This window comes from Triticum urartu, chromosome 6 (genome assembly GCF_003073215.2).
Source record: "Triticum urartu cultivar G1812 chromosome 6, Tu2.1, whole genome shotgun sequence".
Taxonomy (NCBI): domain Eukaryota; kingdom Viridiplantae; phylum Streptophyta; class Magnoliopsida; order Poales; family Poaceae; genus Triticum; species Triticum urartu.
The window spans coordinates 461319254-461330115 of record NC_053027.1 but is presented as its reverse complement, the minus strand read 5'-3'; the positions used below and the strand labels follow the sequence as shown (position 1 = coordinate 461330115).

The 10862-nt window shown below is 49.2% G+C and overlaps 2 protein-coding genes across 2 annotated transcripts; one reads left to right on the top strand and one right to left on the bottom strand.

Annotated features, from left to right (window-relative positions):
- The first annotated feature begins 246 nt into the window (after positions 1 to 246).
- On the top strand, positions 247 to 3665 carry LOC125514203 (4-coumarate--CoA ligase 2). The gene is made up of 5 exons (XM_048679490.1): positions 247 to 1524; positions 2474 to 2818; positions 2910 to 2977; positions 3093 to 3195; positions 3281 to 3665. The coding sequence occupies exons 1-5, from the start codon at positions 439 to 441 to the stop codon at positions 3398 to 3400; spliced, it is 1722 nt and encodes a 573-aa protein (XP_048535447.1). The 5' UTR covers positions 247 to 438; the 3' UTR covers positions 3401 to 3665.
- Positions 3666 to 3756: 91 nt separating this feature from the next.
- LOC125514204 (TOM1-like protein 1) lies at positions 3757 to 6980 on the bottom strand. Its single transcript, XM_048679491.1, has 4 exons — positions 6765 to 6980; positions 6016 to 6539; positions 5195 to 5440; positions 3757 to 4374 (listed from the first exon to the last, which is right to left on the bottom strand). Exons 2-4 carry the CDS (start codon positions 6532 to 6534, stop codon positions 3964 to 3966), a joined length of 1176 nt encoding a protein of 391 aa, XP_048535448.1. The 5' UTR covers positions 6535 to 6539; positions 6765 to 6980; the 3' UTR covers positions 3757 to 3963.
- Between the last annotated feature and the right edge of the window lie 3882 nt (positions 6981 to 10862).

The window sequence follows — 10862 nt, the reverse complement described above, 5'->3', positions numbered from 1 at the left end:
GAGAGTCTCCGAACATGTCCTAATACTAGATCATTTTGTTCTCATGATGCTCCAATTTTGCAGGGCAGTTAGAAGAAATCAAAAGTATCAGGAAACTGCATTTGATTTGGGTTTCCAAAAAAAAAAAAGGAAACGCCCACGCATTTTTGAAAGGTGGGTTGGCGGATTGCGTGGCGGCCAGCGTGTTCGCGCCTCTTCCACACCTCCCCCCCTCCCGCCTCTTCCTACCTACCCTCTTCTCCTCCCGCCCATACCTCCGCTCGTCGCCACTGTATTTATTCGCGGAAAGCAGCCATTGCCCTGTGTAGTCTGTACCTAATCAAGCTCCTCCACCCTCGCTGCGTATACGAACTCGCGAGCCGTTGTTTGTCTAGTGCAGGCAGGCTCTGCTCCTTGGCCATTCCGGGAAGCTCTCCGTCTCTCGTATAACAGAGGATCATGATCAAGGTCGCGGCGCCGGAGGTGCAGCAGCCGCAGGCCGTCGCCGCAGCCGAGGCGGTCTCGGCGGTGGTGCCGGAGGCGACCATCTTCCGGTCCAAGCTTCCGGACATCGACATCCCCAGCCACCTGCCCCTGCACGAGTACTGCTTCGCCAGGGCGGCCGAGCTCCCGGACGCGCCGTGCCTCATCGCCGCGGCCACGGGGAGGACCTACACGTTCGCGGAGACGCATGCGCTCTGCCGCAAGGCCGCCGCGGCGCTGCACCGGCTCGGCGTCGGCCACGGGGACCGCGTCATGATCCTGCTCCAGAACTGCGTGGAGTTCGCCGTCGCCTTCTTCGGCGCGTCCTTCCTCGGCGCCGTCAGCACGGCGGCCAACCCGTTCTGCACCCCGCAGGAGATCCACAAGCAGCTCGTCGCCTCCGGCGCCAAGATGATCGTCACCCAGTCCGCCTACGTCGACAAGCTCCGGCACGAGAGCTTCCCGAGAATCAGCACAAGCGGCGGCGACGACACGCTCACCGTAATCACCGTCGACGACGAGGCGGCCACCCCGGACGGATGCCTGCCCTTCTGGGGGATCGTCGGGTCCGCCGACGAGGGCTCGGTCCCGGAGGTGTCCATCTCGCCGGACGACGCCGTGGCGCTGCCCTACTCGTCGGGCACGACGGGGCTGCCCAAGGGCGTGGTGCTGACGCACGGGGGCCTGGTGTCGAGCGTGGCGCAGCAGGTGGACGGCGAGAACCCGAACCTGTACATGCGGGAGGGGGACGTGGCGCTCTGCGTGCTGCCGCTGTTCCACATCTTCTCGCTCAACTCGGTGCTGCTGTGCGCGGTGCGCGCCGGCGCGGCCGTGATGCTGATGCCCAAGTTCGAGATGGGCGCCATGCTGGCGGGCATCGAGCGGTGGCGCGTGACGGTGGCCGCCGTGGTGCCGCCGCTGGTGCTGGCGCTGGCCAAGAACCCCGTGGTGGAGCAGCACGACCTGAGCTCCATCCGGATCGTGCTCTCCGGCGCCGCACCGCTCGGCAAGGAGCTCCAGGACGCGCTCCGTGGCCGCCTCCCGCAGGCCATCTTCGGACAGGTGCGTGTGTACATATCTGCCGCCCGCGTGATCCGCTGTTTTTCACTCCAGCATTAGAACATACTCTAGGAACTTGAATTAGCATGAATTACGAGTTTGCATTGTAGACGATCTTGAATTACTCCAGCTTCTTCTTTTTGGCGGGAAGTCTTGAATTATCTTTTTATTTGCGACGAATATCTTGAGCTAGCTTGAGATAGAGCATAGGAACATCTCACCACACTTCAACTGAATCTAACTGAAGCGCATTTGATCGAAGAGAGGACGGTCAGTTGTTCCATCTTGACTGCAAAATTTGGCACAGATTATTCACTCCATGCCGCTGTGCAACATGCCCACAACCCACGGCACGCTCGGCCATCAGTTATGTGATCTGTATTCATTCAGTACTGCTCGAACATCGCTAGCAACGGTGATGGCGTTCCTGAACAAGTAGCCAAAAATGGCAGCTGCACGGGCTGTCGTCTTGCAGCCGTAGAGCGACGTGTACTAGCCCGTCCACCAGGGCCATTCTGCTCGTATATGTGCCAACGCAACGCCACACGCTCCACCAAACTAGCGCGTATACGTGCAACGCCACTGCCCGCTCCTTCCACGGAGGCGTGCAACGCGTGTGCGAGGCATGCACATGCAGCAGCTTCAGGCTCCACGTACGCACGCACCAAGCGTACGTACGTACGTACATATAGATACTCAGCTAATCTACGTCGGATGAGTATAGAAGCTGCGTGCCGTGTTGGGAAAATGGCACTGCCGTACGGTTCACACAATCACACGTCGCGTCGATGAGACGTTGGTTGCTCAACTAATCCATGTGAGCCGCTCGCCGCTCGCCGCACCTACCTGGATGGTCCCGGCGCGTGCGTCGCGTGGTGGCGCGCGTCCCACCGTACCGGCCAGGTGGCCACGGGCGCGAAGCTGACACGTGAGGTTGTCGCTGTGCGCGCAGGGGTACGGGATGACGGAGGCCGGGCCGGTGCTGTCCATGTGCCCGGCGTTCGCGAGGGAGCCGACGCCGGCCAAGTCCGGGTCGTGCGGCACGGTGGTGCGCAACGCGGAGCTCAAGGTGGTCGACCCCGACACGGGCCTCTCCCTCGGCCGCAACCTCCCCGGCGAGATCTGCATCCGCGGCCCGCAGATCATGAAAGGCTACCTGAATGACCCCGTGGCCACCGCCGCGACGATCGACGTCGAGGGGTGGCTGCACACCGGCGACGTCGGCTACGTCGACGACGACGACGAGGTCTTCATCGTCGACCGCGTCAAGGAGCTCATCAAGTTCAAGGGCTTCCAGGTAAACAAACACGACATCTCTGAAGACGTGCACGGCACCACTTTCTACAGTATGACTTAACTAACACTGTGATGATACCCCGTACGTGCAGGTGCCGCCGGCCGAGCTGGAGGCTCTGCTCATCGCGCATCCCTCCATCGCCGACGCCGCCGTCGTCCCGTAAGACAACCATCATCTCAGTAATGTCTTCAAGTACATCACTTGTTCAGCTTCAAGAACAAGATCGAACTGGCCTGGGTAATAAACTGGGTGCGTGTAAATGAATGGATGGCAGGCAAAAGGATGACGCCGCCGGCGAGGTCCCGGTCGCGTTCGTGGTGCGCGCCGCCGACTCCGACATCGCCGAGGAGGCCATCAAGGAGTTCGTATCCAAGCAGGTAGTCACACACGAGAGCAGCTACAGAACCTTGGTCGCTGAATCGATCGGCCATCTCTGACCACGGTTAGTTTGCCAATTTTCAGGTGGTGTTTTACAAGAGGCTGCACAAGGTGTACTTCACCCATGCGATCCCCAAGTCGGCGTCAGGGAAGATACTGAGGAAAGAGCTCAGAGCCAAGCTCGTCTCCCCCGTCACTGCCTGAACAACTACTATTACTACATCCAAGACGTCATTTTTGGACGGACGGCAATTCCAAGATATACATGTTTCGCCTTCTTTGTCATTTGGAAGATTGTAGTACCACGCGGAGTGTATCGCCTGTGGCTGTTAGTGAGGCATGGAGGAGGAAAGTTTTGTCTGTCCATACCATGTTTTTGTACGCTACTCTCTCCATTGAGGAGCACCACTACCACACATGTACTGGGTTCATCATGATGTTAATCAGGATTGGTTCATTTCGACCTCAACTTGTTTTGGCCAAAGCTTAAGCAATCGCCTGAGTGAGCACAGACAGAAAAGCAAATAGCTACGTACGCCTAATTAACGCAAACTGGAAGATGAGAAGTTTGCAGCAACTTATCAACTGAACAAACTGTGGACGACAAAGTATCATCGTATGCAAATAAACAAGCGACCCAATCCCTAACTGAATGTACGTGCAGTGCAGTCTTCTACCGGATGAATACAGACATCGTTCAGCAGTATAAAAAGCAGCAGACATGCTGTGTATCCCTAATGGAACTCCGCAACTTGCTGGGCCGGTATTTAGAAGTTGATTAGGTCATCCTTCTTTGGGTCCTGCCTTTTGGACACGTCCTGGGAACTGCTTCCTCCCTTCTTGCCAAATATCATCTCATCGAGATCATCGAGGATATCATCATCGCCGCCTGACATTGCTCTAGCAGCAGCTGGTTTTCTGACCAGGGCATCCTCATTGCCAACAGTCACGGAATCTTCATGCTCCGTGGCAATTGGTATGACCACTGGCTGTTCTGTACGCGCCGAAGCCATGGGCTTCTTCATCTCTTCGTATTTGGATAGCACTTTCAGGACTTCATCATTCACACTCAAGGCCTCGAAGAGCAAGGCCTCATTGTCCCCAGCCGTCTCGATGAATCTCTGGATAGTATGTTGAGATTGGTAGCATTGTTGCACAAGAGTGGTTGTTAAGTCATCCTGTGGAAGTCGCAGAACCAGTCAAAACACAATAGCAGATAACCTTCACAGTTCATGAATATCACTTTCAACTTCCAGATAACAGAATCAATCATCACTAGCTTCTTGTCAGTTTAAAACCATGTCCAATAAAATGTACTTTAAAGTTTGAAATATTACAATGACAAAGCATGTTAGATTAGTAACTACTTCCATTTGCACAAAATACAAAGAGTGAGTATTTTTAATAATGACTGGTTTGCACTGTTTCTTGCTGTTAATGTCATCAGTATCAGGGAACATCATTCGTGCTCAATAAAGCAGTAACCAACAATAATTAGATTTTCTAAGTGACTGGCAAATAAGCAATCCAGTTTAGGTAGTACTCCCTCCATTCCTGAATCCGTATATAGTCCATATTGAAATCTCTAAAAACACTTATATTTAGAAACAGGAGGAGTATGTTACAGACCCACTCCATCAGGACAACAGAGTAAAATGAGCACCCGTTGTAATAAAATGAGCAAAATACTTGCAACAGATTTTAAGAATAACAATGAACTGCACATGCACATCACCTCATGATTACTAAAGTACACAATCATATCTCATCCAAAATATCATACATTGAGCCAAACCAAGTGACAGTACTAGCCTGATCTATCAGCAGCACAAAACAGCAACAAGTACAGAAAGAAATTGTTAACTGCAAAAGCTGCTTGAGGAAACCGATCTCACACATAGAAACTGTTATCAATAAGCAGACATCTGTGTGTACAGTATAGTACAGTCAAAAGTATCTAATACGAGCTTGGGATAAAGTTATACAAAATCCAGTTACCTGCAAAGCATCCTGCTGAGGGGAGGATGAAAGAACAGTTGAAAGAAGTTCCATGCTGTTACGGGCCACATCGAAAGCTTCCTTTGTTTCTTCAGCAGTATATGTATGCACATGTACATCTTCGAATATTTGCTGGGAGAAATTTGCAGCAACTTCAGCTTCAGCAACAGAGCGTGGTGGAGTAAATATGGGGGCCAGGCTCTCATTGTCACGTCCAGGAAACCGAATTCCTCTTGATTTCAGGCTCTGTAAAAAAAATAGATTAGCACAATGTACTTGTAACCACCAAGGAACTAACCATTACCAACGCACTAATCATATGGGTTTATTATATTACCATCAAAATGGACACTGAAACAACTTTTGGATTATGATATTATTTAGCACAACTGAATAAACGGCAAAGCTGCTACCAAAGATACTGAGTGATTCACAAGGTGATGAATAAAGCAATGACTGCTAATACTAACCACCAGCTTCTAACCACAGAAGTATGAAATTATTAAAGAGAGGTCTGAGTGGTTCCACGAAGCGATGTACCCCTTTGCTAATGGCTAAAACAACCCTCAGCAGGTTGGTCCTAAATTGGGTTCCTTCCTTGCTTACATAATGGGGCAACAGAGATTATCGTGGCTTTATTTTTAAAGCAGGGCGAAAGCCTATTTTGAGGAGATTATCGTGGCTGATTTTTTTATGAACAGGTTGGAAAATTAGCCTCACTGACACGGGACAAAATTAGCAAATCTAAACATAATACACCAATTTGTACTGCTGATTTCTCTAGTGATGGAGGAACGAAATAAAGGGGACATTAATTTTACCTTGTAGGTTTGCTCATAGACCGGCAAGTAGCGGAGCTCATCACCAGATTCTCCCCATGCTTCAATGAGCGTGAGGGCCTTGTTCCTGTTATTGACCACCGTCTGGGGGTCATCAATCAGCCTGACCATCTCATCGAGAATCCTCTCGGCCGCAACCTCGGAGAAGGCCTTCTCGCAGTTCTTGACGATGGTCTCGAGGAGGAAGAGGGCGAGGAACTGAACCCTGGCCTCCTTGAGCATGATCCGCTTCTTGATCCCGCGGATGAGGTCGACGCTGTTCACCTTCTCGGTGTTGATCAGGTCGCAGATTTCGAGGTTGGCGGCCCAGTCGGGCCCCTCGAGGGTCTCGGCGGTGGCGTCCTCGACGATCTTGTCGGCCGGGGTCTGCGCCTGGAAGAGCTCCTTCATCTTGAAGCTCATGGAGCTCATGCCGGCCTGCATCTGCTTGCCCACCTCCGACCCGGTGATCTTGAGGCGCTCGCCGAGGGCGTTCACTTTCTCCATCAGATTGTCGCTCATTTTCGCTGCCAATACGCAAAGAAAAATCGCACGGCACCGTTAGATTAACGCGTCGGCGCGGAAGTTCAATCCGAACGAACGAACGAGCAATTTATTTCTGATCTAATCTAATCTAGTAGAGTTGTTAGTAGACCAGAGGGTCGAAATTGAAAGGGAGGGCGCAACCAACCGCCGGGCCGAAATTGGGGGAAAGCGGAGGATCGATCGAGGGTTTGGGGCCGAGACGATACCTTCCGCGGCGAGAATCGAGGGCGGCGGGGGAGGGGGGAGCCGAATCGAACTGCGGCGAGGGCCTCGCACGCGTGGTGGCGTAGATTTGGCCGGCCGCCCCGCGTGGTTTGTTGGTTGGAGTTCGCCGGTGCCTTCCAGTCGAGGTCTCCTGCGGCTTTTTGGGGGGGGGCTTTTGGTGCCGCTGCCAAGTGCCAAGTGCCAACAACTGTTGTACTTTAGGGAGGAGTCGTCTTTTCCTTCCTTCCACGCGCTCGCACCATATTCTTCTCAGAATAATAAAATAACCCGGGCCACTAAAAAAAACCGGGTAGGATTAGGCAGACGGCACGCTCTGCAATTTGACCCGTATGTCTTCTGACTTGGTACTGATAAAGCGTTATGGAGTCAGTGGATTTGTTCATGCACGGTAGTACTCCACCCATTGATGATTCGTCCACATCCGTCGCGGATGGCCGGTCCGGCGTCTTTTTTCACGCAAACCGGGGAGAGACATTTTGCTCCTGTCCGGACCGATGCCACGCACACGCTTCGACAATCATGGCCCGTGCAAAACCCTCTTTCTCATTCGCACCATTTTTCATTTGAAGCAGTTGCCCGCATTTATGCCGCTCTAGAGCGGAAACTCCACATTAACGCCGACGAAGAGCAGATGTGATCTTTCATTGATGAAGGCATTGAAACGGCTTGCCGATCGAGAGCGCCGCCCACGCCGCGTCTCCGGTGTCCGCGCATGTTCAATGCCGGAGATGCGTTACTGGACGGGACGGGACGGTATGTACCGCATTCAAACGGGGTGCATGTCTGTCCGTCGGCCGCCATTAAACAGACACATAGGCCAAGAAACCAACTCCGGCCCTCGCGCATTGACACATTCGGACAATTGGGCTCATCCGACATCCGCTATTTAAAGGTGGCCACTCCTAGCTCAAACCACACCACTTTACACCCGCTCCACACCCTTCTCTGATGCATCATATCCGACATGACTACGAGCGGGAACGCGTTGTGGGAGAGCCTGTCAGTGAAACAGGAGCTCGAGGTGGCCGCCCTTGCGGCCGCCTGACAGAGCCGTCGTGCCAGGCGGATAGAGGTCGACATGCCCGCCAGCTCCCTAGAGGTCTCCGACGACGACCCCACAATGAAGACAGGCTCCAACGATGACTCGGCGCCGGAGCCCGCGCCAGTCTATGACGGCTTCACCATGGAGCAAGCGCAAACATACTTTAGCGCCGATGAAAGTGCATGTAGCCCCTAATTGTGGTTTTGATAATTAATGACAATCTCTATGGACTAATATTTTCAGTGAGATATATTTGAAGGTATTGTCCTTAGATGGTGCCTCAAGAATATTGGATGGAATCAAGGATGAAGTCCACATATATGAAGATTTATTTGCTCTAAACTTTGGTATTAAATGACAATTTCTATGGAGCATCAAGTGTTGGAAATATGCCCTAGAGGCAATAATAAAATGGTTATTATCATATTTCCCGTTCATGATAAATGTTTATTATTCATGCTAGAATTGTATTGACCGAAAACTTAAAAATATGTGTGAATGCATAAATTACACCGTGTCCCTAGTAAGCCTCTACTAGACTAGCTCGTTGATCAAAGATGGTCATGGTTTCCTAATCATAGACATGAGTTGTCATTTGATAATGGGATCATATCATTGGGAGAATGATGTGATGGACAGACCCAACCGTAAGCTTAACATCAGATCATTTAATTATTTGCTATAGATTTCTTCATGTTAAGTATCAGTTCCTTCGACCATGAGATCATACTACTCCCGGATATCGGAGGAATACTTTGTGTGTTATCAAACGTTAGTTTGTAACTGGGTGATCATAAAGGTGCTCTACAGGTATCTCCGAAGGTGTCTATTGGTTTGCATGAATCGAGGTTGGGATTTGTCACTTCGTGTGACTGAGAGATATCTCTGGACCCTCTCAGTAATACAACATCATAAGAAGCTTCATGTGACTAATGAGTTTAGTCACGGGATCTTGTATTACGGAACGAGTAAAGTGACTTGCCGGCAACAAGATTGAACTAGGTATGGAGATACCGATGATCGAATCCCGGGCAAGTAACATATCGCCACACAAAGGGAATTGCATACGGGATTGACTGAATCCTTGACATCGTGGTTTAACTGATAAAGATCTTCGTTGAATACGTAGGAATCAATATGGGCATCCAAGTCCCGCTATTGATTATTGATCGGAGAGGATTCTGGGTCACGTCTGCATGTTCTCGAACCCGTAGGGTCGCACGCTTAACGTTCGGTAGCGCTAGGGTAGTGTTGAGATATTAATAGTGAAAAGTCTGAAGGTTGTTCGGAGTCCCGGATGGGATCCGAGACATCAAGAGGAGCTCTGGAATGGTCCAGAGGTAAAGATTCATATATGAAAAGTTGTTATCGAGGTTCTGAAAAAAGTTGATACACTCTTTCACACATAAGCCACCTTATATCTTCCTCAAAACAACCACCATACCTACCTATTATGGCATCTTCATAGCCAATCCAAGATATATTGCCATGCAACTTCCACCGTTCCATGTTATTATGACACATACCATCATTGTCATATTTCTTTGCATGATCATATAGTTGGCATAGTATTTGTGGCTTCTCCACCGTTCATATTTTTTTATACATGTCACGCTAGATCATTGCATATCCCGGTACACCACCGGAGACATTCACATAGAGTCATATCTTTGTTCTAGTATCGAGTTGTAATTCTTGAGTTGTAAGTAAATAAAAGTGTGATGTTCAACATTATTAGAGCATTGTCCCATGTGAGGAAAGGATGATGGAGACTGTGATTCCCTCACAAGTTGGGATGAGACTCCGGACATAAATAAATAAAAAGAGGCCAAAGAGCCCAAAAGAAAAAAAGGAAAAAAAGAGAAGGGACAATGTTACTATCCTTTTCCACACTTGTGCTTCAAAGTAGCATCATGTTCTTCATAATAGAGAGTCTCCTATTTGTCACTTTCATATGTTACTAGTGGGAATTTTTCATTATAGAACTTGGCTTGTATATTCCAATGACAGGCTTCCTCAAAGTGCCCTAGGTCTTCGTGAGCAAGCAAGTTGGATGCACAACCACTTTAGTTTTCTTTTTGAGCTTTCATACACTTATAGCTCTAGTGCATCCGTTGCATGGCAATCCCTACCCCTTGCATTGACATCAATTGATGGGCATCTCCATAGCCCATTGATTAGCCTCGTCGATGTGAGACTCTCTTTTTTTTTGTCTTCTCCACACAACCTTCACCATCATATTCTATTCCACCTATAGTGTTATATCCATGGCTCACGCTCATGTATTGTGTGAGAGTTGAAAAAGCTTGAGAGCGTTAAAAAGTATGAACCAATTGCTTGGCTAACACAAGGGTTGTGCATGATAAATACTTTGTGTTATGAAGATAAAGCATGACAAGACTATATGATTTTCTAGGGATAACTTTCTTTAGCCATGATATTTTGAGAAGACATGATTGATTTATTAGTATGTTTGAAGTATTGTTGTTTTTATGTCAACATTAAACTTTTGTTTTGAATCTTATGGATCTGAATATTCATGCCACAATAAGAAAGATTACATGATAAACATGTTAGGTAGCATTCCACATCAAAAATTCTGTTTTTATCATTTACCTACTTGAGGACGAGCAGGAATTAAGCTTGGGGGTGCTTGATATGTCTCCAACATATCTATAATTTTTTATTGTTCCATGCTACTCCCTCCGTCCCAAAATTCTTGTCTTAAATTTGTCTAGATACGGATGTATCTAACTAGATACATCCGTATTTAGAAAAATCTAAGACAAGAATTTTGGGATGGAGGGAGTATTATATTATCCATCTTGGATGTTTTATATGCATTATTATACTATTTTATATCATTTTTTGGGACTAACCTATTAACCTAGTGCCCAATGCCAGTTGCTGTTTTTCCTTGTTTTTGTTTTCTACAGAAAATCAATACCAAACGAAGTCCAAACGGAACGAAACTTTTTGACGATTTTTCTTGGACTAGAAGACACCTAGGAAGCATCGGGACGAGGCCAGAAGGGCC